Source organism: Amphimedon queenslandica, unplaced genomic scaffold (genome assembly GCF_000090795.2).
Source record: "Amphimedon queenslandica unplaced genomic scaffold, v1.1 AMPQUscaffold_13308, whole genome shotgun sequence".
NCBI classification, from domain to species: domain Eukaryota; kingdom Metazoa; phylum Porifera; class Demospongiae; order Haplosclerida; family Niphatidae; genus Amphimedon; species Amphimedon queenslandica.
In genome coordinates, this window is record NW_003546456.1 from 100,269 (window position 1) to 127,950 (window position 27,682).

General features: G+C 39.6%; 4 protein-coding genes across 4 annotated transcripts; all 4 read left to right on the forward strand.

The window, feature by feature from the left end:
• The first annotated feature begins 46 nt into the window (after nucleotides 1-46).
• Nucleotides 47-6,958, forward strand: LOC100638905 (collagen alpha-1(I) chain). Its single transcript, XM_019998698.1, has 35 exons — nucleotides 47-486; nucleotides 642-689; nucleotides 817-846; nucleotides 910-1,020; nucleotides 1,075-1,188; nucleotides 1,240-1,347; nucleotides 1,396-1,503; nucleotides 1,576-1,674; nucleotides 1,725-1,778; nucleotides 1,826-1,870; nucleotides 2,077-2,130; nucleotides 2,180-2,323; nucleotides 2,418-2,570; nucleotides 2,622-2,729; nucleotides 2,777-2,830; nucleotides 2,883-2,936; nucleotides 2,996-3,301; nucleotides 3,361-3,468; nucleotides 3,513-3,656; nucleotides 3,711-3,764; nucleotides 3,814-3,867; nucleotides 3,918-4,025; nucleotides 4,078-4,131; nucleotides 4,188-4,295; nucleotides 4,344-4,613; nucleotides 4,665-4,718; nucleotides 4,766-4,876; nucleotides 4,922-4,975; nucleotides 5,030-5,137; nucleotides 5,190-5,639; nucleotides 5,690-5,767; nucleotides 5,811-5,949; nucleotides 5,996-6,168; nucleotides 6,358-6,525; nucleotides 6,620-6,958. Exons 1-35 carry the CDS (start codon nucleotides 424-426, stop codon nucleotides 6,761-6,763), a joined length of 4,032 nt encoding a protein of 1,343 aa, XP_019854257.1. The 5' UTR covers nucleotides 47-423; the 3' UTR covers nucleotides 6,764-6,958.
• A 213-nt stretch (nucleotides 6,959-7,171) lies between these two features.
• Nucleotides 7,172-23,338, forward strand: LOC100639283 (collagen alpha-1(I) chain). Its single transcript, XM_019998694.1, has 62 exons — nucleotides 7,172-7,605; nucleotides 7,791-8,338; nucleotides 8,817-9,131; nucleotides 9,251-9,310; nucleotides 9,356-9,394; nucleotides 9,439-9,492; nucleotides 9,574-9,648; nucleotides 9,741-9,878; nucleotides 14,117-14,170; nucleotides 14,218-14,325; nucleotides 14,385-14,438; nucleotides 14,485-14,538; nucleotides 14,590-14,634; nucleotides 14,692-14,745; nucleotides 14,805-14,849; nucleotides 14,906-14,959; nucleotides 15,008-15,052; nucleotides 15,101-15,154; nucleotides 15,218-15,262; nucleotides 15,316-15,468; nucleotides 15,641-15,694; nucleotides 15,776-15,829; nucleotides 15,876-15,983; nucleotides 16,035-16,079; nucleotides 16,165-16,218; nucleotides 16,382-16,480; nucleotides 16,549-16,602; nucleotides 16,658-16,711; nucleotides 16,758-16,811; nucleotides 16,862-16,915; nucleotides 16,981-17,025; nucleotides 17,076-17,120; nucleotides 17,171-17,224; nucleotides 17,298-17,351; nucleotides 17,409-17,462; nucleotides 17,508-17,615; nucleotides 18,553-18,606; nucleotides 18,727-18,780; nucleotides 19,192-19,245; nucleotides 19,311-19,364; nucleotides 19,483-19,536; nucleotides 19,590-19,643; nucleotides 19,693-19,746; nucleotides 19,795-19,956; nucleotides 20,153-20,260; nucleotides 20,310-20,417; nucleotides 20,470-20,523; nucleotides 20,585-20,638; nucleotides 20,781-20,834; nucleotides 20,904-20,957; nucleotides 21,071-21,178; nucleotides 21,476-21,529; nucleotides 21,588-21,605; nucleotides 21,669-21,686; nucleotides 21,734-21,769; nucleotides 21,819-21,845; nucleotides 21,922-21,972; nucleotides 22,023-22,155; nucleotides 22,211-22,317; nucleotides 22,375-22,449; nucleotides 22,494-22,679; nucleotides 22,966-23,338. Exons 1-62 carry the CDS (start codon nucleotides 7,395-7,397, stop codon nucleotides 23,113-23,115), a joined length of 5,130 nt encoding a protein of 1,709 aa, XP_019854253.1. The 5' UTR covers nucleotides 7,172-7,394; the 3' UTR covers nucleotides 23,116-23,338.
• A 303-nt stretch (nucleotides 23,339-23,641) lies between these two features.
• Nucleotides 23,642-25,649, forward strand: LOC109583391 (astacin-like metalloendopeptidase). Its single transcript, XM_019998700.1, has 6 exons — nucleotides 23,642-23,730; nucleotides 23,786-23,842; nucleotides 23,903-24,055; nucleotides 24,822-24,954; nucleotides 25,053-25,234; nucleotides 25,310-25,649. Exons 1-6 carry the CDS (start codon nucleotides 23,655-23,657, stop codon nucleotides 25,528-25,530), a joined length of 822 nt encoding a protein of 273 aa, XP_019854259.1. The 5' UTR covers nucleotides 23,642-23,654; the 3' UTR covers nucleotides 25,531-25,649.
• A 34-nt stretch (nucleotides 25,650-25,683) lies between these two features.
• Nucleotides 25,684-27,676, forward strand: LOC109583390 (hemicentin-1-like). Its single transcript, XM_019998699.1, has 5 exons — nucleotides 25,684-25,830; nucleotides 26,125-26,439; nucleotides 26,492-26,794; nucleotides 26,845-27,462; nucleotides 27,518-27,676. The coding sequence occupies exons 1-5, from the start codon at nucleotides 25,773-25,775 to the stop codon at nucleotides 27,607-27,609; spliced, it is 1,386 nt and encodes a 461-aa protein (XP_019854258.1). The 5' UTR covers nucleotides 25,684-25,772; the 3' UTR covers nucleotides 27,610-27,676.
• The last annotated feature ends 6 nt before the right edge of the window (nucleotides 27,677-27,682 follow it).

The window sequence follows — 27,682 nt, forward strand, 5'->3', positions numbered from 1 at the left end:
GTTCGTGAAAGCCTATTGTACATTGAATAATGATGTTATGTCTCGAGCCTCAATCCTGTTGATCCTCTCTAATGACAACACTTCAATATAACTCCTCGTACTACCTCCAGTCAATACAATAAAGATGGCAATAGTCCAGTAGACACTACAGCAACAGTCTCTGGTCCTATTGTTCTCCACAGAGAGAATGAGGCTCCTAATAATAGCCTACACGAGCGGATTATCTTCAGTTGCTGCTCTATCTCCACCTGTTTCTCTCTGACAGTGTCAAGAGAGTGACTGTTATTACATCTCCTAATATCCTAGCTAGGCCTACTCGGGCAGTGACTAGGATTGACTAGCTACTCTTCTACTAGCAGCAGTGGATCAGTAGCAGTTCCTGTATTTCAGTCTTTCAATTCAGTTCCTAGTTGAAAAGGAAAGATGGCTAATTTATTATCACTTTTAGCTCTTTCTCTTGTACTGATATCCACTACAATGGCCGTAGTAAGTGCAAGAAACATTTATCATTATTATATATTTATGTTCACGTACAGCATATGTAATTCAGAACTACCCTACCCTACACTATTATATTTTATGTACATATACTCGTGTGTTTCTTTGAATCATGTTAGTTAAATTGTTTTTCAAATTTTTAGGTAGGACCACCTGGTAATCCAGGTGCTGAGCCAAACCCAGTTGGACCGGTAAGTGTACATGAACTCACGTAGTCCTGTCATGTACATGTTATACATGTGTTGTGTTGTATTGTAATGTTTCCATGCTCATGTTTCTTTGTCCTTCATTGTTACTTTATATTTGCTTCTTTCTTAGCCTGGAGCCCCTGGTGCCCCTGGAGATCCTGTAAGTTTATTAATTAATTAATTAATTAATTATATATTTAATTAAATTGTTCCATTATTTCAGGGAGCAGATGGTTTAAATGGTAGAAGTGGTAAAGATGGTGAGCCTGGAGCAAAGGGACCGCCTGGTGCCCCTGGAGACTCTGGAGCAGCTGGACCACCTGGTGCTCCTGCTGTACGTGTTATAACTCCATTATTAATTACTTATTATTATTATTTATTGTTTTAGATCCTACCCCCTGGGTTTTTTGACCCCAAAGGTCCTGCCCCTCACTTGATCGGTATCAAGGGAGACAAAGGAACGTCTGGACCTGATGGACCACCTGGAGTTCATGGAGCACCTGTAAGATATCATAACACTGTACTTTTAAATATTGAACTGTATCTTTAATAGGGTCACCCTGGCCACCCTGGTCCCCAAGGTGACAAGGGAGAACCTGGTGATAAAGGAGCCCCTGGAGATAAAGGACATCCTGGATTAAAGGGACCCATCGGAAAACCTGTGAGTACTCGGTACACATACATGACACAATGAATCCATTGTTGCTAGGGTGAGCAAGGAGCTAGAGGGAGGAAAGGACTACCAGGAGGACCTGGTCCAAGAGGAAGAGGAGGACCAGCTGGAGCTAAGGGACCAGATGGAGCCAAAGGAGCAACCGTATGTAACACAAAAAACCTGTTATATATACCCGTTATATATACCTGTTATAATGTACTTGGATTATTTTAGGGTGAGCAAGGATTCCCTGGATCAAAGGGAAGTCAGGGAGCAGCTGGTCAGCCTGGTAGGACTGGATCAAGGGGCAACGCTGGGAACCCTGGAAACCCTGTACGTTAATTAATATGTATCTTATTATTAATTAATGATTATTAATTAAGGGAGCACCTGGAGAGCCTGGACAGAAAGGACAAGCAGGATCAATCGGACATCCAGTATGCCCCACCCACTCATTAATGAATATTAATTGATTGATGTATAGGGACCAGCTGGTTCAAGAGGACCTGTAGGAGCACCTGGACCAGTTGTAAGTGGATCATGTACTAATAATGTAGAGGCGTTGTTATGGCTACCAGTATAATAGTCCTTTTATTAAGTAATGTGTGACATAGACGCCATAGCAACAGTAACCTAGCAACCCTTCCTTAGCAACACAGCCAGACAATGGACCCTTTATGATCAATTTATTATTATTATTATTATTATTATTATTGTTATTATTATTATTTTTAGGGTGAGGTTGGTAAGACTGGTGCCCATGGTGCCCCTGGAAAGAGAGGAGACGCTGTAAGTGGGCATTAATTAGAGTATAATTTATATTGACATGTCCTGCTAGGGTGATACTGGTGCTGATGGTTTACCTGGAGCAACAGGTGACGGAGGAGCACCTGGTAATGACGGAGCTCCTGGTCATCCTGGAAAGAACGGAGTTGATGGATTTGATGGTGGAATTGGAGCACCTGGTGACCCTGGAGCACAGGTATGTGTATATATCATTATTATTATTATTATTATTATTATTATTATTATTATTATTATTATTATTATTATTATTATTATTCCGTCTCTTAAAGGGAGACCAAGGTGCAGCTGGTCCTATCGGTTACCCTGGAGCCCAAGGCCCCAAGGGTCCTGGAGGTGATGCTGGTGCTACTGGTGTACCTGGAGCTGATGGAGACAAAGGAAAGAAAGGAGAGACAGGAGAGCCTGGCCATCAAGGAAAACAAGTACTGGAAGGCATTATAATGAACAGCTGGTCTATTAATAGTTACTGTTAGGGTTTGAGGGGACACCAAGGGAAGACTGGTGTCGTGGGTAAGACTGGGGGCCCTGGAGCAACTGGACCTGATGGACCACCTGGACCTGTTGGACCTACTGGAAACAAGGTCTGCTGTTAAACAATTTAATATTATCAATTCTTAATTAATTACAGGGACCTGGTGGTAGGCCTGGAGTACCTGGTCTTCCTGGTCGTCAAGGACCTAAAGTATGTCAAATGGATTACTTGAAGGAACGGATAATTAATTATCTATTAATAGGGTAGAGCTGGACCTAATGGTCACCGTGGCAACCCTGGAGGCCCTGGATTAAATGTAAGTTTATGATTAACTCGTCTTTACTTGAATGTATTTCATGTACCCCTTCCTCTTAGGGTGAAGATGGTAAACCAGGTGCTCCTGGTTCCGCTGGTGAAGCTGGTCAGGCCGGTAGAGGAGGCAGGGCAGGTAGACCAGGTAGAAGTGGAGCTGCTGGACGACCAGGAGCTAATGGAGACCAAGGCCCCATTGGAGAGGCAGGCCATCCTGGTTCTACTGGCCCTCAGGGAGCACCTGGTGCCCCTGGAAAACAAGGAGCCGCTGGTAATGACGGAACACCTGGTCTACCAGGAAGTGCTGGTGCACCTGGACCCAATGGAGATAGAGGACACCCTGGACCATCTGGGCCTATTGGAGAACCAGTCAGTATCGATAATTAATAAGGATCTTTATATACTACCATGTATAACGTGATTGACAGGGTCCTAGTGGAGACAAAGGATCTGATGGTCCAACTGGAGCCCCAGGGGACCAAGGAGACGTGGGACCAACAGGTAGTGCTGGAGCTACTGGACCTGATGGACCAGCTGTAAGATTATTGTTATAATTTATTATTATTATTATTATTGTTAGGGTGCCCCTGGTGATGCTGGTCCTCAAGGTGAGGTTGGCGATAAAGGATACCCAGGGTCTCAAGGGGAACCTGGTACTCCTGGTGAAGCTGGTAAGGCTGGACCACAAGGACCTCAAGGAAACGCTGGAGACCCTGGACCAAGGGTAATGTTACTAATAATAGATACTGTTACTAAATATTCATATTGATTGTTATAGGGAGAAGCTGGTGAGCCTGGTGCCCCAGGACACACTGGACCAGCTGGAGATTTGGTTAGTTATTAATAGTTATAATAACAATCAATTAATTAATCATATTTAGGGTGAAGCAGGTAGTGACGGAGATGCAGGAGCACCTGGTGCCCCTGGAGCAGCTGTAAGTACAATGAATAATTATTAATTAATGTTGATTAATTATCATTAAAGGGTCAAAAAGGCCCCAGAGGGTCTGCAGGAGCAGCTGGTGAAACTGGACCACAAGGAGACCCCGGCCCACCTGGACCTCAGGGACTACCCGGAACAACTGGAGCTGATGTATGCTAATAATTCCATACCCATACTGTTATATTTCCATACCCATACTTAGGGACCACCAGGACCAGCTGGACCTCAAGGACTCAAGGGACCTGATGGACCTCAAGTGAGTATTAGTAATAATAAATAAATAAATTAATAAATAATAATTATCATTGATAGGGTAATCAAGGTGTTGTTGGACCACCTGGCTCAGCTGGACCTGCTGGTGCCCCCGGAGCCCCTGGACCTCGTGGAGAAGATGGAGAAACAGGACCACAGGGACACCCTGTAAGAACATTGCAACACGTACTTGTATTGATCGTATCTCCATGTTAGGGTGAGCCTGGTCCTGCTGGCCCTGATGGCACCCCAGCCCCACTGACGATACTTGGAGAACCAGGAGACGCTGGCCCCAAGGGACCGAGGGGAGCTAATGGCTCACCTGGTCTCGCTGGACCTGCTGGCTTACCCGGTATGACTGGTGATGCTGGACCCGTGGGAGATGATGGAGAGGCAGGAGCTACTGGTCCAGCTGGACCTGTTGGTGACGCTGGAGAGTCTGGATTAGATGGAGCTAAGGGTCCTAGGGGACACCCTGGACAAGCCGTACGTACATGTACATGTATGGAGTATCTGATCCTCTCTCTCCCTCGTTAGGGTAACAATGGGAATCAAGGCCAACCTGGTCTACCTGGGGCCACTGGAGCACCTGTATGATAATGTATTTTTTAAATTGTATTAATCATTATTGTTGTTAGGGTACACCTGGTAGTGAGGCTGGTCCACCTGGTACCCCTGGCACACCTGGGGACGTGGGACGTGATGGAGCCCAAGGATCAAGAGGATCTCAAGGAGCCCCTGGACCTCAAGTAATTATATATTCATAGCCTAATTAATTAATTAATAATTGTCAGGGATCACCTGGTAATGCTGGTACACAAGGACCTAGAGGACCCAACGGAGCTCAGGTTAGTATAGCCACTATTGTACTCTGACACTGGTGACACTGGTACGTACAATAGGGGGCTACTGGTCAACCCGGTGAACGTGGGTTCCCTGGATTTGATGGAGCCACTGGACCTCCAGGACCACCTGGTCTACCTGGACCAAAGGGAGAAGCCGGACCACAAGTAATAATAATTAATAATTAGTGGGTGTGGTCACTGCTTGTCCCCTTGTTAGGGTGCAAGAGGAGAGAATGGACCCAAGGGACCTAAAGGAGCTCAAGGAGAAGCAGGACCTAATGGAGCCCAGGGAGCTAGGGGAGACCCAGGATCAGCTGGAGAGAAAGGAGCAAGAGGACCAGGTGGACCAGAAGGACAGCCTGGGAAACAGGGAGTGGCTGGTAAACAAGGAGCACAAGGACAGAAGGGAGACCAAGGGGAACAGGGAGACAAGGGAGGCCAAGGAGACAAGGGTGTGGAGGGGAAACCCGGCTATCCTGGACCTGTTGGCATGTCTGGTGATCCAGGACCAGCTGGTGCCCCCGGAGTACCTGGACCTCAAGGACCAAGAGGACATCAAGGACCTGATGGAGCCCAGGGTTTCCGAGGAGCACCTGGCCCTAAGGGACCCCCTGGATCTGATGGGGAGACTGGTAACGCTGGGCCTGCTGGACCACCTGGACCTGCTGTAAGTTAATATGAGTTGTTTGTAGTTATTAATGGTTATTAATATTATAGGGACCCCCTGGACCACCTGCTATTACTCCGTTCCCAGCAGTGACACCATACTTTTATAAAGGAGAGGGAGATGCTCAGGTAGCTACAAAAAAAATTATTATTATCTTTTATTTTTTTTAAGGACGTTAACCTTGGTGACATCAGTAAGGTCGTCAACGCTCACAATAAACTCCAACATTTGAAGTCTCCCAAAGGAACTCAGGACTCACCCGCCAGATCCTGTCTGGACCTCCAACTAGAGGACCCTAAGATCAATGATGGTGAGTGAGTCACTCGATAGTCACATGATAGTGTCCTTGTGTTCAGGCTATTACTGGATTGATCCCAATGGTGGCTGCACTAGTGATGCTGTGCAGGTATTCTGTAACTTTTCATCTGGTAATGTAAGGACTTGTGTCCACCCTGTTAATGGAGAGAGCTCTGTTAGAACATGGAGCGGAGATTCTGTTTGGTTTAGCTCCTTTAAAGGAGGATTTAAGGTAATTTATAGCTGAGGGGTAAGGGATAGATAATATTGGGAGCAAGGGGGTAGATATTGGGAGCTTTAGAACCCCTAGTTTGTGTTACATTACAGTTCATTAGCTGCTAATTTGAAATGACAGTTGATTTTCAGTGCTTTCAATAGTCCCCACTTTCTCAAATTTACCTCATTTTTGTGTTACATATAGATCAGCTACAGTCTTCCTAAGGCCCAGTTGGATTATTTAAGAGTCGGTTCTAGATATGCTTCTCAACAGTTCACATACAACTGTCAGTATTCTGAGGCAGCACTTCTATTCCGCTCTCAGACTGGAACAGAAATGAAACCAACTAGCACTATTTATGATGGATGTCAAGTATGTACACGTACTGTTTGTATATTTATTCATTTATCAGTAACACTTTAAATTACATATACTTAAACGATGTCTTCCTTGTCTTCTTTCTCAGGGTAAGCCTTCTCACGGATCATCAGTTGTAGAAGTTAGTACCAGAAAGATTAACCAGCTACCATTAAATGATTTTGCTGTCACTGAGAACACTCCATCAAGTCCTCAGTTTGGGTTTGTCATGGGGCCAGCTTGTTTCTACTAACTCAGTTTCATATTTACTGTCTTATCATGTTTTCTATCAATAAATAATAATTAATGCGAAAAAACTTATTTGATTTTGTCGTCGTAAACAACAAGAAAGGCTTGTTTATTATTATAATTATTATTGGTCCTGTTTTTGTATTAAGTTTAATTTCATTTTTCTTTAAACCTTAAAATAATTTTCCTACACTGTAAAGGTATGAAAATATCTACCTATCACCTCTGTTCCATGCTGACAGCTCGAGAATGGAAGTTTGAAGTCATTGAAATGCTCAATGCGGCGCAGAATGCCTGTATGATCGATAGTCTTCATGAGGCAGGCCTGCCTTATCAAAGGTACACAGCGAGCGCCCCTGAGCTACCCATTCCAATCCACACTATCACTACTGGAGGCTTCCAATGTATCTGAATACACAAAGCAGTCCATTCTGCTGTAGCAGCAGCGCCCCACACTGCAAGTTCTCTTCAATATGGCGGTTGCCTGCTGAGCCTGGTTGCTGTCAAGAAGCAAGCCTGGTTGATAGAGAGAGAGGGAAGGAGCCCACCTACCGCTTCCAAATCAGTTGCAGTACTTGTACTGTAGCTCAAGTTGATCTTGTTCAGCTGACAGCAACTTTATAAAGACAGCCATTATGACTGGACTGCATCTCTTCTGCATTTTAGTGCTCTTTAGTGCTGGAGCAGTCTTGGGACAAAACAATGAAGAGTATGACTACTATTATTATTATTCTGGGGATTATTCTGGTTACTACGAATATACTGAGCCACCTCCAACTCCCTCACCATTGTGTCCTGGGCTCCAGGATAACTATGATCTATGCTCAGTCTGGTATTATGGAGACAGTAAGTGAATTATGAACAAATAAATATCATTGCTTTGCTTGCATGGTTGTTGCACGATAAACTGATGCAAGCTACTCCTGTTCTTTACATGCTAATCTTTGGCTGTAAATGTCTTTTTTCCTCCAAGATTATTCAAAATTTATTACATATACACCTATGTTACTTTATGTCTCTTTTTCTTACAGCTGGGGTCTCCTTCAACTTTGAGACCCTGTCATTTAGACAAGGAAATCAGGGAGTCCACCCAATTCAAGATGAGTGCAATTTCCCAGTCTACAAGATGCTCTCAGACTCCTTTAGGAACACCACCCAGTGTCGCTGCCCTGGATACAGGAACTTCTCCATGCTGACCAAGTTTAAGCTGGACAAGGCTGAAGGGGCTGTCACTCTCATTGAACTGGGACAGAGAGGGTCCAACCCACAGCTGAGAGTCTCCTTGGATAACTGTGCTAATAAACTGATTGTATACCTCAATGAGAATGGAGAAGGATGTGGCTATGGCTCAAGTCAAACTCTGGAATACACGATGCCAGCTTTTCAAGCAAAGACATGGAATAAACTTGCAATAGAGTTCTCAGAGACTAGTGTATCAGTGTATCTCAACTGTCGGCTCTTGAGCTCTCAAGTTAAAGCCATCAACAGGACTGGCTGTCTGTTGCAGTGTACTGACAGCACCTTGAATAAGCTGGTTGGAAGCTATCCTCAGTCTAATTGCAGCAATGGAGGGATAGTGGTAAGAATGCATTGAAGGAATTAATTAGCATAGTGGGCGGGGCTCGTTAATTTTAATTAATCATAATTAACAAAATGGCGGGAGGGGGAGAAGAGGTTTTAAGAGTTTCTGATCATAGGCAGTGTGTGTGTTATTTGTGACCAGAGGAGGGTAAGGGATATACTCTACATGTAATAGTTCAGGACTGAATTCTTTCTCAGTCATTTTTATAAAATACCCTGTAGTGTACTGGCACATCAGGAATGTTGGAACAACTTTAAAAATTCGTTAAAAATCTAATTTTGATTGGAATGAGCTCAAACTTTCTACGCAACATAAGTGCATGTATATGCATCAGAAAATGTAATAAAAATGGAGAATTCTCTCCTTTTCATTTTTATTGAAATTTGGCCAAAGTCCCTGTACTATAGTACAGGGACTTTGACCTGATTTCAGAGCAACCTGTTAACTTGATACTCTCTCTCTTTCTTCCCCATAGAATGTGACTCTACAGCAGTTGGCTCTCATTCCGGATGATTCAGTGAACAATACTGCTTCTACCCGTCACTGTACTGAACTCACATGGGACAAGTGCAGCCCCACCTGTACCTACCCCTCCGGTCCCTCTGAACCACCCGCCACTCAACCACCAACTGAAACCACACCCACAACTCCTCCCACTTCTCCTCCATCGGTATCACGTCCTGTGGGTCCCCCTGGACCAGTTGCTACCCCAGTGGTGACCGATGTACCTGACACTGGTAACGCTGCACCAACCGGTGTACCACCTGGAGTGTTAGGTGGATCAGGAGATGTAAGGAATTAATTGATGATTATTATTATTATTATTATTATTATTATTATTATTATTATTATTATTATTATTATTATTATTATTATTATTATTATTATTATTATTATTATTATTAATAGGTATATGCACCTGGTGATCCCGGTTCTCCTGGAGATCCTGGAGCTTCATTTAAAGGAGAGGTAATTAATTAATTATTATTATTTATTTATTTTATTCAATTTTAGATGGGCTTGGTTGGCCCTACCGGAAGATCAGGACCTCCGGTTAGTTATTAATGATTATTAGTAGTTATTACTGATAGTTGTAGGGTGAAGTTGGTCTGCCTGGACCTAATGGAATACCTGGACGATCTGGAGACCCTGTTAGTATTCATAATTATCTGCAAACAATTAATACATGACTTTACTGTAACTTTAATTGATTCTATTTTTTATTTTCTCAGGGTATTGTTGGCACTCAAGGTATTAGAGGACCATCTGGACAGCCTGGACCCCCTGGACCAGTAATGTACTCTGAAGTAGGTGACACACACATGTCACACGTAATACACGTATACATATACAGTATGTACGTGTACATTATTTGTTTGTTTTGTTTCGTCTCTTGTAGCAATTAGCGGCTCTCATTGCTAGTCAAAGTCAGGGCAGTAGCAAAGGTCCTGCTATCAATTTGGATCTAATTCCACTTCCCGTGGGTAACCCTGGAGTGGAGGGACCCCGGGGACCATCTGGTGGAGTTGGACGTCTGGTAAGAAACTATAATAATGAAATATTTGTTGATGGAAGTCTGTTGATTGCAAAGTAGTTTATGTTTACATAATGTGCATTCAATTGAAAGTGAAGATACAATTGCCAGAGCTCTCAGGAGCTTAATAGGATTACATGTTTACCAGCAATTGGTCCTCTGTGTACGTTAAACTTAACCAGTATCATAGATATACAAGTAGTTTATAAACTATATCTTGTTGTTTATTTATAGTCTATGCTCATTTTGTTTATAAGTAGCAAAGTCACTAAGTTCATTCCTTATTTCTTGCTCTTGATCGTGATAGCATGAATCTCAAGCCTTTATTTCTGGTGTTCTTGTTGCATTCTGTTAGAGCTTTGCTTCAGAACCCCAGGACTATAATAACAGTGCAGCCAGACTGCACTGCTCCTTGCCATCATGAAGCTTCAGGGTCATCTTGCTGTTCTATTGAAGATGCTTTCCATATTCTACGCAGCAACAACTCACAAATTATTATCAAGAAACTTTCAAACACTTTAACGAACAGCACAAAGTTACCAAGTGGTTTATCAGACGTCCTCGTTGCAGGTCTTAATACTCAGGTCTCTATTATATGCTTTGGATCAGCTAGTATTGGATTTTATTCAATACTGAAGTTATATCTAGAGAATATCTCAATCATTGGATGTGGATCATTAAACCGAGATGGAAGCATAGCAGCTGCTCTAGTGGTTGAATCTTGCATAGATGTGACTGTGAAGAGTATCCTTATCAAAGAGAGTCTTGGTCTAGGTCTTACATTGTCTCAAGTTACTGGCAAAGTTCTTGTAAAGGACTCTGACTTCACTGGAAACACAGGCCATCCAATTACCCCTACCTATTTTGGATTGAGTGGTGGTGGGGGCGGAGTGAAAATTAATTTAAAAGACATTAATGCAGGGGCCGATTACCTCATGACAGGTTGTAAGTTTGAAAACAACTCTAAGCTGATTGGGGGCTGGGATGGGATTCAGGCTAAAGGTTATGGCGGTGGATTGGAGATTAACTTGTCTGGGAGACTGGCCCTCTCTTTTAAGATACTCAATTGCACCTTTAATGACAATAAGGCTGAGAATGGCGGTGGCCTAGCGGCACAAGTACAAGATTGTACAAACACAATTTTAATGATTGAGAACACATCATTCACTGGCAATGTTGCATTAAATTCTGTTATTCCCAAAGGAGGGGCTATACACTATAGCCTCTCCAAAGGACTTGGTCAAAATACTTTACTCATCACTGGATGTCGTTTTATTAGTAACTCTGCTTATTTCGGGGGTGGTCTGAGTATCGAGACTCAACACAATTTGGCCGGGAATGAAATCAGTATCAGCAAGTGTATCTGGACTAGAAATGAAGCCATCTCGGGTTCAGCAGTTGATATCAGTCATCAATTTTCTGATAGTTCATATCTCATTGAGTCAAGAGTGATGCCAGTGTTTAGCAACTGCACATTCAGAATGAACTTTGCAAGACATGCCGGGAATATGGCCGGGAACAGTCTTGAAGCTAGCTATGGAGCTGTGTCAATCATGAATATAAATGTTGAGTTTTATTCTTCTCTTCTTTTTGAAGAGAACAAAGGATCAGGACTTACTGCGACAATGTCTTATGTTCACTTTAAAGCTTGCACGGCATTATTTAGAAATAATGTGGGTACTTTTGGTGGAGCTGTTTCGCTAAATGTTGCTAGTTTGGTTCTTCATTCTCCGAGCACTGTCCTCAGATTCATTGGCAATAAAGCGACTGAGTTTGGTGGAGCGCTATTCTCTTCAGTTACTAATGACCACATGCTCTTTTCTAAAGCTGTGTGTCCATTTCTGTTTGACTGCAACAAAACTAATGACTTTGGGTGTCTGTTTTCAAGTGTCACTTTCACTCATAACAGAGCAAAAAATGGAAGCTCAATATTCCTATCATCTCTTTTACCGTGCAGGATTGCTTACTCGTCAAAAACTGAGAGTTTAATAAAACCCAGCGCTGTTTTTAAAAGACGTCAATTTGTGTTTTTCAATTCGACGCTTAAAAACGAAATAGCCACTGCTCCTTCTCATGCCCACCCAAAGCATAAATGGATATCAATCTACCCGGGGGAACTGTGCTATTTAGACGTATCACTGACGGATGAACTAAATGCAACAATTCCAACAAACTTGGCCGTATTTCAAGTCATGTCTATCTATTATCCACGAAATGTCAATGAGTCTGTCAATGTCACTGTGAAGAATGCCTACATTTATAATAATACGTTCACTATACTTGGGCCTCAAAACATCACAGCTTATATAAAGTTCCAGACAATTACGAAACCCATGCTACTGATCAGTAGAACCGTCCACCTCAAGTTCTGTCCTCCTGGTTTCTATTACACGAAGGTTCACAGGAAATGCATTTGTTCTAAGTTCTACTTTTATGGCATAGTCGAGTGTAAAGGGTTCCATGCTTACATTGTTAGAGGTGCTTGGGGCGGATTTATAGAGGATAGTCTTGGTACCAAAGTATTTGTATCTGGTCCCTGCTTGTTCTTTTGCCACTACAGAGAGAAATACTCTCAAATCATTCCTTCTTACTTTACAGCAGAGGATTCCTTCTTATGCAAGTTCAACAGACAGGGTATCCTCTGTGGCCAGTGTAAGCTAGGCCATACTACCTATTATCATACAAGCACTCATTACATCTGTGAACCAGTTCGTAAGTACTGTCTCCTCTACGGCTGGTTGATATTCGTAGTCTCTGAGATATTACCAATCACCGTTGTGTTTGTAGCTATCATTGCCACTGGCTTGGACGTGACGAGTGGATATTTTCAAGGTTTTCTCTTGTACAGTCACATTCTTTGTTCGCTTACCATTTCAAGGGCAAACCGTTTGAGTAGAAAAGAGTATGGATTTTATTGGAACTTCCTTCACTTGTTATACTTTCCATTGAATCTTGAGTTCTTTTATCTCCACAATACAGCATTTTGTATTTCTAATGATGCTAATAGTTTGGACATTGCTTCACTAGGCTATATCAAAGGTCTTTATTGCGTTGCTCTTATCTTTGTCATTGTTTTCTTTCTCAGGAGTTTCTCCAGGTGCTTTTACTGCTGCAGTCGGTTCCTTCGCTTCACGACAGCGAAAAACTCAGCACTGATTGGTATGTCAGCACTTTTTGTCCTCTTCTTTACTAGTGCAGTTGAAACCTCACTCCTTATTCTGCAACCAGCTCCACTTTATAAGGAATACTTTGAGATCACGAGCTACAGGGTTGCTTTGTATGGCAAAGAAGTCTATTTTGGTCTTGAGCACTTGAAATATGCCGTCCCTGCAATCTTGTTTCTGATAATTCTCTTCATTCCAACAGTAATGCTCCTTATGTACCCACTTGTCTCTTTGTTTCTTTCTCATTGCAACATCGATGCTAGTCAGTCCTGGGTTGGGTCCATACTTACCTGCGGTTTCATGTATAGACAACTCAAACCTTTCTATGATAGGTTTTACGCTAGCTTCAAAGATGACCATCGCTATTTTGCTGGTATGTATTTTGTATACCGAATGATCATTCAACTGTCGTATTACATACCAAACTACATTGAATCAGAGTTCGTAATGGAAACCCTTCTTATCATATTCTTACTCCTCCATACAATAGTACAGCCATATCAAAAGAAATTGTATAATGTAATAGATGCAGTACTTTTAAGTAACCTGGTTATAATAAATGGTATTACTTGTGTGAACTCCATTGTTCTTTATGATAGTGCACACAGGCACTTCTGGAATGTCTGGCTTGCTTCAAATTGTCAAATATGTTTTGCTATATTCCCAATGGTGGCTGCTCTGCTCTATCTTGCCTGGAAGTATCTGCTGAACTGTTTATGGAAGAAATTGAAATTATCGTGTTTTTCCAGGAAAAATTATGAATTGGTCCAAAGTGACCACTTGGAGCATGATAGACAGGCTTTAATGGATAATCATTGAGTGTGTGTGTGTGTGTGTGTGTGTGTGTGTGTGTTTAGTGCTGCTTTCATATAGTCCATTAGTCCTGAGTTATATTATACTTTGTAGTCCTGCTTTTGAATTAATTATTATACTTTGTGAAGTTTTTTAGTTGGTTCAAATCAATTTTTTGCAATGATTAATTTAATATTTAAAAATTTTGATCATCATTAACAGAAATGAATCAGTAGCAATGTGCTTCACAACATGTACACCATCATTACCATTTGTATCATATAGGGTGTCACTGGTGATCCAGGTTGGCCTGGTCCAGAAGGTGATCAAGGAAGACCGGTAAGTGTCTTGTATTAAGTAAGTGTTCAATAATGTGTTGAGTATAGGGTTCTCTTGGGTCCCCCGGACTACCTGGAGCAGCTGGTGTTGATGGAATGAGAGGGGAGCTGGGTGAGCCTGGAGTAATGGGAGAGCAGGGTCCCCGTGGAGATCAGGTACTGTATGTGTTGTTGTTGGTGTTGTTGTTGTTATTATTGTTTGTTGTTGTTTATAGGGACCACCTGGACCTTTGGGAGCACAGGGAGCTAGAGGAAGTACTGGACACCCTGTAAGACTGTTAATTAAATTAATTAATTAATTAATTTCCATATTAGGGCAGAACAGGGAGTCCAGGTATGGACGGAACTGATGGGGTAGATGGTGAAGAGGTGGGTGGAGCTTACAGAGACTTTTATAAATTGAATCATTTTATGTTTTAGGGTCAAAGAGGCCATCCAGGAGCTCAAGGGCCTATTGGAAGGGACGTACGTGTGTTGCTATAATTTACTGAATCATTTCTTGTATACTTTTGTATATTCCAGGGACCAGAAGGCCCCCGTGGTGAAAAAGGACCCCTAGGGGCACCCGGATCACCTGTAAGGATTATCACTTCATATTATTCCTTATTAATTAATAATACATTATTCCTTATTAGGGCGTGGTGGGTAACCCTGGTCAGCGTGGCGCACCTGGTCTAACTGTAAGTTAATAACCAATCAATCAATCAATTAATTAATTAATTACCTTTAATTAAAGGGTTCCAGAGGTCCCACTGGTATGGTCGGTATACCCGGAGAGCAAGGAGAAGAGGTGAACCATTATCAAATACACGTACTTATGCCCAATTACTTATTATAGGGTCCAGCTGGACGTGATGGTAGCACTGGACCCAAAGGAGACAGAGTAAGTCCATCAATTAATTATAATGTTTAATTATATTCATTGGTGTAGGGTAGAGACGGTGTTGATGGGAGGGATGGTAAACCAGGCCAGAGAGGAAGATCAGTGAGTTATATAGCAACCACCTCCTCATGTACATGTACTTTTTAATTTATTATAAATATTTAGGGCCCGAGAGGAAAGCCTGGAAACAAAGGACCTTCTGGTGACCTTGTAAGTTAATTAACTACTTATTAATAATAGTTAATTAACTATTAATTAACCAGGGTCAAGATGGCGGGTATGGTTTCGCAGGAGTACCAGGTGGAAGAGGAGAGTCAGGGTCCCCTGGAGAACCAGGACCCCCCGGGCCGAGGGGAGTAGCTGGTGACCCTGGACTACCTGGGGACTATGGAGTGAAGGGATCTAAAGGAGCTCAAGTAATTAATAATAATAATAATAATAATAATAATAATAATAATAATAATAATAATAATAATAATAATAATAATAATAATAATAATAATAATAATATTATAATAATAATAATAATATAATAATAATAATAATAATAATAATAATAATAATGTTTATTTGTTGATGTTATGAAAGGGTCAAAAAGGTCCACCTGGTAAATCTGGTAAAGATGGATACGACGGAAGAAAAGTGAGTGACCCACATGGAGCCTACCTTCATAATACATGTGTACATGTACATGTATGTTAATGTATCTTCATTCATCTTTAGGGCGCTCAAGGGAAAGTTGGACCAGCTGGACCCGGGGGAACACCTGGAACTAAAGTATACGCCATAAATATTAATGGATATGAGTTTATTGTTATTACAGGGTAAACCAGGGGGTCCTGGTGCTATCGGTAGTTTTGGACCCAATGGAGCAAAGGGAGCCCTAGGTTCCCCAGGAAGAGTGGGTGGGCGTGGTGCCAGAGGACCGAGGGTAATGAATAATAATCAACTGATAATTAATTAATAATTCTCCTTCATTAAGGGAGCACCTGGTATAAATGGTAAAGATGGCACACCTGGAGCTGTGGTACGTGAGTTTATTATACATTAATTATTATTATTATTCATTAATTATCATTAATTATTATTATTAATTATTATTAATTAAATAGGGTACTACAGGTCCAAGAGGTTTCCCTGGTTCCATCGGCCAGCAAGGAGCAAATGTAAGTCTCATCACTAGAACTGCATGAGGACATTTTGTATTGACAATATTTACAGTATAATATCCAATAAGTGATCTACCTAAGATAATAATAATATGAACTGTATGTGACCATTGTGTATGTGGTACATCTACTGATGTTTGTTACCTGTACTCATGTATAGGGAGTGGCAGGGGACATTGGTGAGAGGGGACCGCAGGGACCTCAAGGAGCAAGAGGAGCTACTGGTGCCTTTGGACCGAGGGGAGCCAAAGGATCAAGAGTAATGGAGGGAGAGGGGGAGGAGGGAGGGGGAGGTACTGCTAATGTCATTAATTGTATTAATTATAGGGTGCCCCTGGTAGTCCTGGTAGACCTGGTAGTGTGGGGGACACTGGAGTTAGAGTAAGTATCACACCATGATATTAACACGATATTAACATGATATTAACATTGACAGGGTCTTGCAGGAAGAGATGGACAACCTGGACCTCCAGGACAACCAGGACCAATTGTATGATGTTTTTGTTTATTGTTTAAACTTTTGTCTGTTTGTTTAGGGACAAGCTGGACAGGTTGGAGCTAGAGGAGAGAGAGGAGCACCTGGACCACAAGTAACGATGTTTAATTAATTAAATTGATATTATTAATTAATTAATTTCAGGGAGAACCAGGTACTCATGGTAGACCAGGACAGGCTGGGAAAGACGGAGCAACAGTGAGACAATAAAATAATTAATTAATAAACTAATTAATTAATTAATTAATTAATTAATATAACAGGGAGCACCTGGTGAACCTGGATCACCTGGAGGCCCAGGAACTAAAGTACGAATGATTAATTAATTAATAATTATTTATCAATTATTATTGATTAGGGACCTACTGGAGAGCCAGGTGTAACTGGATTTATTGGAGAACAAGTAAGCTATTAATTAATTGATTGTTAATTAATTGATTATTAATTAATTAGGGTCAAAGAGGTGATCAAGGTACTAAAGGAGTCGGTGGTACTCCAGGACAAGCTGTAAGTATTAATAATCCCTGACCCCCTGAGACACATATTGCCCCCTGGTCCCCCTAATATTCAATTTCTATAGGGTGCTCCTGGTGACCCCGGCGACATTGGTTCTTCTGGATCTTCTGGTAATCCGGTGAGTGTCCATGTGATTGTCACATGATGTACTTGTGATATAATGTACATGTGATAGGGTGTGTCTGGTAATGACGGTCAGCCTGGAGTCGTCGGAGATAAGGGACCAAGAGTAAGAACCAGCTGGTACTAACAGGACGTGAGTACTTCCTTATAGGGTCAAAAGGGTACTAAAGGTGAAAGGGGTCCATCTGGTGCTGACGGTAGACGTGGGCCTCAGGGAGCAAAAGGAAATAAAGGAGAGAAGGGACCCTTGGGACCTCCGGTATGTACATGTACATGTACATATCATACATGATATGTACATGTACATGTATATCTATTTTATGTGTACATGTACTTGTGTCTTATTTTATTCATAAGTGCTTATAATAAAATTATAGTTAAGTACATGTTCTTATGTAGTGTACTTGTAGTTCTAATCAAAATTAGATTTTTATGAATTTTTTAAGTGTCTCCAAAATCTGTCTGAAGTCCCTGTACTATAGTACAGGGACTTTTGGCCAAAATTTGCCAAAAAATAAAAGGAGAGAGTTCTCCATTTTTATTACATTTTCTGATGCACATACATGTACTTATGCTGTGTAGAAAGTTTGAGCTGAATGCAACTTTAATTTTTCAAGTTACGGCCATTTAAAGAAATGAGCCAAAATCTGAAAAATACCCAAGGCTATAGCCCATGGTTTTTTGCAAAAAATGGCTCCGAAATTGCCCCAAATTTTTATTACATTTTTTGATACATATTGATGCCCTTATGCTGTGTAGAAAGTTTGAAGTGATTCCAACTTAAAATTTTCAAGTTACGGCCATTTTAAGAAAATGCCAAAATTCTGAAAAATACCCAAGGCTATAGCCCATGGTTTTTTCCAAAAAATGGCTCCAAAATCAACCCAAATTTTTATTACATTTTTTGATACATATTGATGTCCTTATGCTGTGTAGAAAGTTTGAAGTGATTCTGACTTTAATTTTTTGAGTTACGGCCATTTTAAAAAAATGCCAAAAATCTGAAAAGTACCCAAGGCTATAGTCCATGGTTTTTTCCAAAAAATGGCTCCGAAATCACCCCAAATTTTTATTACATTTTATGATACATATTGAACAATAGGTGAACAATATCATAGCATAGAAAGATAGAGGGAGTAGCTTATTATTATTTATTTATTTATTATTATTATTATTATTATTATTACTATTAATAGGGTGCTCCTGGTAGAAAAGGCAGGCAAGGATCTCAAGGAAATCCTGGACCTAAAGTAAGCCCCACCCTCAGCCCCACCCCCTCCTAACTTCATCATGCAAATCAATGATTTATTTATACTTGTACTACATGTACATGTACATGTATGTATACATTTAAATGTTACTGTTCTTAGGGTGTTCAAGGTATGACTGGTGATACTGGTGCTAGAGGAAGAACTGGTCTTGGTGTAAGTAATAGTGTTACTATTAATAGATTAATGTTACTATTAATAGATTAGTGTTACTATTAATAGATTAATGTTACTATTAATAGATTAGTGTTACTATTAATAGATTAATGTTACTATTAATAGATTAGTGTTACTATTAATAGATTAGTGTTACTATTAATAGATTAGTGTTACTATTAATAGATTAGTGTTACTATTAATAGATTAGTGTTACTATTAATAGATTATTGTTACTATTAATAGATTAGTGTTACTATTAATAGATTATTGTTACTATTAATAGATTATTGTTACTATTAATAGATTAGTGTTACTATTAATAGATTAGTGTTACTATTAATAGATTAGTGTTACTATTAATAGATTATTGTTACTATTGATAGATTAGTGTTACCATGAGTTTTTTAGGGTGAAAAAGGTCCCCCCGGAGCTAAAGGTACTGCTGGTCTATCAGGAGATCCAGTAAGTTCATGAGATCATGTGATTAATGGTCATGTGACTAATGGTCATGTGATACGTGTTGCTAGGGAGACGCTGGAGATGCTGGACTTCTTGGTAGAGAGGGAACTCCAGGATCACCTGTAAGTAATTAATAATAATAATAATAATAATAATAATAATAATTATTATTATTATTATTATTATTATTATTATTACTATTATTATTATTATTATTATTATTATTATTATTATTATCAGGGTTCTACTGGTTTGAAAGGTGATAAAGGTTCTGCTGGAGACCGAGGGCCTAGAGTGAGTCCATCATGTGACTGTCATGTGACCAATACATACTGCACTGTATTTAGGGAGTACTGGGAAGAACTGGTAATGTCGGAGAGAAAGGAAATAAAGGAGCAGCTGTAAGTTTTAAATTTATTTATTTATTTATTGATTTATTATTGTTACTAGGGACCAGCTGGACCTCAAGGTGAAGCTGGTTCTGCTGGTGATCCTGGAGATAAGGTTCATATTATCATTATTGGAGTGTGTTTTAAGCTCCGCCTCCTTTAGGGTGAAGTTGGTAATTCTGGTGACCCTGGTCCCGTGGGACCCGCCGGAGAAAAAGGACAGAAAGGAGATAAAGGAGACGCTGGGAACGTTGGAGAAGAAGGAGCCAAAGGATCCAAGGGACCCCAGGGACCAGCAGGAGCAGCTGGACCCTCCGGACCAATCGTACGTACACAAACATGTACAGCTATACTTTGTATTTTAGAATCAGTGAAAAAAATTCTAAAACTTGGTTAACTGCAAAATTTTATGTTGATTGGCTGCTTTTAATTTGGTAAATGGCTATCAAAACACCAAATTTAATTCCCAAAATTACCAGATATACTGTATTCTGTTATATTTATTATTTAAATATTTTCAGGGGATTAAAGGCGTTCAAGGAGGTCCTGGACCAGCTGGACCCGCCGGACCTAAAGGAATACGAGGGAACGATGGAATACCGGGAGTCAGTGGAGACGCTGGTCGTAATGTGAGTCCATGTTAATATCACCGATACTAATAATTATTAATTAATTCAGGGAGCTCCTGGACCTGACGGCCCTAAAGGTGACAAAGGAGTACCTGGAGGTCAAGGATTCATTGGACCCCCAGGACCAATAGGAGGACAGGGAGCTCGGGGAGACAGGGTGAGTTTATGGGTGACCCTGTTACCATAGCGACTGATTCCTGTGTTTGTAGGGAGCACAAGGTGAACCTGGCCCACTGGGTGAGACAGGCCTTCCTGGTGTAAAGGTTAGTTTAAATGGAGCAGCTGTTCATTACCATCTGACGTAATGTGCACGTTCGATTTTAGGGAGCAGTAGGAGCAACTGGAGAGCGGGGACCAGCTGGAAGAGACGGGGTTAAGGTAAGCTGCTAATTGTGCCACTGTTAGATCTAGAGAGAGTTTAGGAGACTTTAGTCTCTCGTATTCGGCCAATAGGTCTTCATTTTTAGTTAGAATGATCTCACAAGTATATTTCTCGATCTAACGATGATTATTATTTTAGGGCCAAAAAGGTCAACCTGGTAATCCTGGAAGAAGAGGAGCCTCTGGAGCAAGAGTACATACATTTATTTATTTGTTTGTTTATTTAGATATTTGTTTATTTCTTTTTTGTTTGTTTGTTTAGGGAGAGCAAGGTCCATCTGGCGGTACTGGACCAACTGGTATAAAAGGAGATCAGGTAAGACCACACCCACATATTTAAATGTGGGCAGAGACTAATATTAAGAGATTGTCTGTCTATCGTTGAATATTTCTACTATTAATTTTAATCCCTTCGTTTCTTAATTTTAGGGTCGTCCAGGTTTAGCTGGTGATGCAGGAGCAAAGGGTTACCATGGTAGCCACGGGATTGATGGTGACGTTGGGCCACCTGGACCACCTGGACCTAAAGGACCCTCCGTAAGAACAATATCAGTGTATGAATCAATGTATAGTATGAATCAGTGTATGAATCAATGTACAGTATGAATCAGTGTATGAATCAATACAGTATGAATCAGTGTATGAATCAATGTATAGTATGAATCAGTGTATGAATCAATGTACAGTATGAATCAGTGTATGAATCATGAATCAGTGTATGAATCAATGTATAGTATGAATCAGTGTATGAATCAGTGTATGAATCAGTGAATGCAGTTCTAATCATGATTATACTGTATTGTACTGGAGCTGTAATGTGTTCATTGTGTTTAGGGTGAGCAAGGGACACCAGGACGAGCTGGTCAAGATGGCAGGATTGGAGCTGATGTAAGCTAGTCATTATTTTATTTATTTATTTATTTATTTATTTTATTTTGTGTTTTAGGGAGCATTTGGATCAGCTGTAAGTTAAATAAAACAACAAATTCATTCATTTTTTTAATTTTATTTTTTTCCTTATCTAAAGGGGGGAAAAGGTGATGAGGTGAGCCATTAATTAAATTCATTTTGAGTCATTTTATACTCAACCAGGGAACCAAAGGTCAAAAGGGAAGGAAAGGTCAAAAAGTAATTGAACCTCGTGATCCAGCATTAGTTGATACCATATTCCTTTTAGGGAGAACCTGGAGACAACAAGATCACTGTAAGGGACACAATGAATTAATGAATAAATAATAATAATAATAATAATAATAATAATAATAATAATAATTTTGTAGTCTTCAGGGAAGATATTCTACTTATCAGGCAGTCCCGAATTCCAAGGATCAGTATGTTTACTGTGTCCTTCTTTTATAATTATTATTTATATTGACTGTAGACGGCTTCACTAATGGTTCAACTAGACAATATTACAAAAACCGTACAGCTGGTCAAGAAACCAAACGGGCACAGACAGTTCCCTGCAAGATCCTGCTGCGATCTAAAACATGACTACCCTCATGCCAGAACAGGTACTATCATGTCTCCTACTCCAATTAAAGCATATCTTGCTGCTATCTGGTCCAGGTCCTTATTATATTGATCCTAATGGAGGGAGTTGGTCTGATGGTTTCAAGGTCATGTGTGATTTTGAAGATGGCTCCTGTACGACTTGCATTGATGCTGTTGATATGGTTGGTATAATAATAATAATAATAATATTGTTCAGTAACTTTATTATCTTCTATTAGCTACCAGTACCATTGCAGAGGTTTGATATAGGTGGACAGAAATACTTAGAAATGTCCAATGTAACCGGTCGATCAGTAAGATGAATTATATGATGCAATAGATATTGATTCTGTTCTAGTTCTCTTATGATATTAACACAGTTCAATTGAAGCTACTCCAAATGTCCAGTTTGCAAGCTAACCAAAGGATCACAATGCATTGTCAGGGACTGAAGGAGCTTCATGTTTCTTTCTCTGGCTACAAGAAAGGATCTCTATTCAACTCAAACAGTAACTCTGTATCACTGTTACACAATAGCTGCTCGGTTAGTATCCATGAGATTGATTTTAACATACTAATACAATCACTAAGACACTTAGTATTTGGTAAATAAGCTCTTCACCATACAGTATCAGTCAATTCTATTGTACAGTTGGTGATTACTTTAAGTAACATGTTATCCATGCAATGTAAATGAAAGAAGTATTTCAGTATTGCCTGAAGATCAAAGTGACAGGGTTGCTTAAAACATAACAGATAAAGTTAATGATGAATTGGACATCTTTTGTTGTGTTTTTTACTATGAAAAGTGTTCCTTTTCTCCTCTCTAGTCTGCAGGATCTGTTAAAGGCTCAGCTATATATGCTTTAAAGACTAACAGACCATCACAACTACCGATTGTTGATGTGAGTCTGTATCTCTCGGGTCAAGGGAAGGAATCTCTTGGAGTAGAACTAGGTCCTGTTTGTTACTCACGCTAGTGGCATCATTATTATTATTATATTATTATTATCATTATTATTATTATTATTATTAAATACCAGGTTTTAGATCTACGTAAGAGATAATTAATGATGACTGTTTTTGTGATGTTTGTAACTGAACCTCTTCATAATGTCATGCATTCTTCTCCCTCTTTCTATTTAGTTTTCAACTTTGTTGTTGTTTGATTGTATTGTGATATTCACTTGTGATTTAACCTTATATTACATGTACATCTATCAACTGCAGCATGAGGTCAGACTCATTCTTCATAATCCAATTATGCTAGGCTAGCTCTCCTTATGCTGCTTTTCTATGTAATGGCTAATAGTTGGCTGTCAGTCTTGACAGAGTAGAGATTCTCTTAAAGGATGTATAGTTCCTTGAGATTTTACATGATAATCATCTCTACTGTGACTATTCCATATCAACTTCATAAGTGTATACTGGAGTCTTGTACATGGATTCAATATAAGTATATAAAGACAGATACACACTAGCAGTTAACCTTCCATTGAAGGTATCTCCAGGGTGAAGCATGATGCACTCTTTATTACCGATACTTGTATTTGCTGCAGTTAGTGCAGTCACAGTTGCTAGGGAATATACCCTAGGTAAGTGAAGGATGATATTCTGAAAGTCTCATAGTTTAGAGCATTTCTATTTTAGCTGATGCTCAGGGTGGAGAGTTTCCAGAGCCTGAACTTGATGAGAATGGAATACCAGGTACAATATAATAATAACTGTTTATTGTTATTTGTTTGTTTGTTTGTTTGCTAATTATAGTTGGAATGGCTCTTGTTGGAGGTGACATGCTGATTGAGAGAGAGAAGCTACCACTGTATGAAGCAGAAGGTCTCAGTGGTCTAGTGAACTCTGAAGCTTGGAGGAACGTTAGGCGCTGGCCAAGAAAGATACCTGTTGGGATATATTTGAAAAGTACATCTTTATTTTTGGTCATGATATATGACAACCTATTATGCTATGCAGAAACATTGAGCTGATTCCAAGTTCAATTTTTCCAGTCACACCCATTTTAAGAAAACGTTAAAAATCCGAAAAATACCCAAGGCTATAGTCCATGGTTTTTTTCCAAAAAATGGCTCCAAAATCAACCCAAATTTTTATTACATTTTTTGATACATATTGATGTCCTTATGCTGTGTAGAAAGTTTGAGGTGATTCCGACTTTAATTTTTCGAGTTACGGCCATTTAAAAAAAATGCCAAAAATCTGAAAAGTACCCAAGGCTATAGTCCATGGTTTTTTCCAAAAAATGGCTCTGAAATCACTCCAAATTTTTATTACATTTTCTGATACATATTGTTGCCCTTATGCTGTGTAGAAAGTTTGAGGTGATTCTGACTTCAATTTTTCAAGTTACGGCCATTTTAAGAAAACATCAAAAATCTGAAAAATACCCAAGGCTATAGTCCATGGTTTTTTCCAAAAAATGGCTCTGAAATCACTCCAAATTTTTATTACATTTTCTGATACATATTGTTGCCCTTATGCTGTGTAGAAAGTTTGAGGTGATTCTGACTTCAATTTTTCAAGTTACGGCCATTTTAAGAAAACATCAAAAATCTGAAAAATACCCAAGGCTATAGTCCATGGTTTTTTTCCAAAAAATGGCTCTAAAATCACTCCAAATTTTTATTACATTTTTTGATACATAATGATGCCCTTATGCTGTTTATCATAGATAGACGTCTCCAGCAGTTCATTGTTGCTTCAATTAATGACATCAACAGGAGACAACGTTGTGTTAGATTTTATCTTATTCGTCGTCCTGTTCGTCAGAAGTACATCGTGTTTATTGAGGGACACAAAAATCGGTAAAATATATTATTTTAAAATAATTTTTAAAAGAGAAATTTTCATTTTATTTCTAATTATATTATCATATATAATTCTGTTTTATTCATTCTTATAGTTGCTACACTCATCTTGGTCCAGTTCGTGGTAAAAGACACTTCATTCATCTTAGTTCCAGCTGCACCTCTCCTCGTACACCAGCCCACGAGTTATTCCATGCTCTGGGACGAATCCATGAGCAAAACAGATATGATAGGGACAGATACGTACAAATATACTGGAACAACATTAGACATCACAGTGAGCCATTTTTACATTTATTTGTATTAAAACTGCAAAGAATGGTAACTATTACATATTATGATTCTTCTTTAGTGAGAAGTCAGTACAGAAGGGAACGACATGCAAAGACGCTTGGTCTACCATACGACTATTACTCGGTGATGCATTATGGGGTCTACTCTCACAGCAATGGACGAGGGCCTGCTATGAGGATTCGTAATCGTCGTGTGAACCCTAGGCGTGTTGGCAGGGAGGCGTGGCTTACTAACACTGACATTGCTCACATTGTCAGGAGGTATTGTGGTACTGGGTAGTACCTGAGGCTTGGAACTAACTTTAATTATTATGTAGTATGACTAGTATCATTAGATTATAGTGTAGATCAAATTTTTATAACTAAAATAACTACTAATAATAATTATTGCATTCCTTTCTGCAAGTGTCATCATATCACCAGATCTGCAGGGGTGGGCCCAGACTAACAGTACAGCTCAGCTTGCAGCTTAGTGTTTCTCGTTATAAGGAGTTTCATCATTTTAAAATACATTTGACAAGGATGCAACGACTGTTTCTCGTGTTGTGTTACTACTGCCTATTGCAGCATCCAGCAAGTGGTGAGTGACATTGGAATTCTTTTTGTAGGTCTATTGTAGTTCCTTTTTCTTCTATTTTGGTGTTAATATATGTGAGTGTTTTTAATGTTTCATATTTTGACAGTGAAGTAAAATTACAGCTTACTACTGTACGTTCTTTTATTTAACTTACATGTGTTACATTGTTGTAATAATTGTTCCACTTTTTATGCTATTCATTAAACACAACGCCATCAGATTCTGGTGATTATTATTGTATTATTAATGATGACAAAGAAAAAACTTATAAAATATTTACACTCAATTTTTATGTAGCTGTAGCTCCTACTGTGTCATCAGAAATGTCTTCATACTTTGTTGATGAATCTAATTCAGTTACATTCCAGTGTACTGGTACTGGAGCTCCAGAACCTGCCATTCATTGGTTTAGGAATGGATCTCTTATTAATGACACGAGTAGATTCATCGCATCACAGAATGAGACATTCAACTCATCAACAATGATCTATACTGTTTCGGGATCTCTAACGCTGATCAATGCATCAGTGGCTGATGGTAGAGATGATTATTGGTGTAATGCTAGCAACAGTGATGGTAGTTCATCCTTGATGTTTAGCCTGACTGTATATTGTAAGTATATGATACTTTTATTTTTAATACAAATCAATACTTTTTTTAATAGTTGGCCCTAGGTTAGTATCAAGATCAAGTGATGTTTCCGTGCCACGATATGGCACTGCTTCATTTACCTGCACAATGTCTGGAAATGAGCGACCAACAATAAATTGGACATTTTATGGCAGGAATCTCTCTAATAGTACAGGATTCATGCCTACCTCTATTACAATGGCACATGACAATGAGTATCAGGTGACTAGTACACTAACATTAGCTAATGTCTCGCCGGACTCTGCTTATACCTACTATTGCGTTGGTAGCAATCAATTAAATACTTTTTCTGTTGGATTTAATCTTGAGGTTGAATGTAAGTTGATTTCTCACTGCATTACCATATTATTTTGCTTTTTTTAATAGTTGCTCCATTTTTTCTTCAGGATCTTAGCAATACTGCTGTCACTCCACCAACTGATGCCGTTTTTACTTGCGGAGCTAGAGGTGGACCTTTACCAACTATAACATGGACAAAGAACAATCGTGCTATCACTCTTGAAGAGTATTTGAGTGGTAAATACGCTCGCCAAACTGGTGTCACACTTCCATCAACTATATATACTGCACTAACAATAGCAAATACTGCTCCATCAGATATTGCTGACTATTCTTGCATTGTTAGTAATGCTCTAGGTTCTGTTAACAGTACAGCTACCCTCAGTGTGTATGTAAGGCCTAGTATATTGATAACGGATGAAGCATATACCGTCAGAGAGCAATCCCAGGTCTCATTCCAATGCGTTGGTACTGGAATTCCAGCTCCTGATATCACATGGTATAAAAGTGGTAACCTTATAATGGCCAGTGATTCTGTTACTTTTTCTAACTCTATTTATCTCAATGACTCAACTTTGCTTTATATAGTGACCAGTACCTTCAGCATAGCACAAGTAGCTGTATCTGATAGTGATACAAACTACACTTGTTTAGCTAGTAATCCTGCAGGAACTGACAGTGCACAATTTGAACTTAATGTAATTGGTAAGTCAATGAACATTGCAATTATTGATTAAGAATCTTTCTCATTGTATATTAGAGAATCCCAGCTCTTCTGGTTCAAGCACTTTGATGATGTCCATTGTTGCATTTATTTTCTGCTTTTTTGTGGCTTTTTTGCTGCCAAACTAGAACTAAAGCAGCTTTTACTTTATTTGGAGTGGGTTTACCAATAATTATGTTGTTTTTTTGTTTTCTGCATACA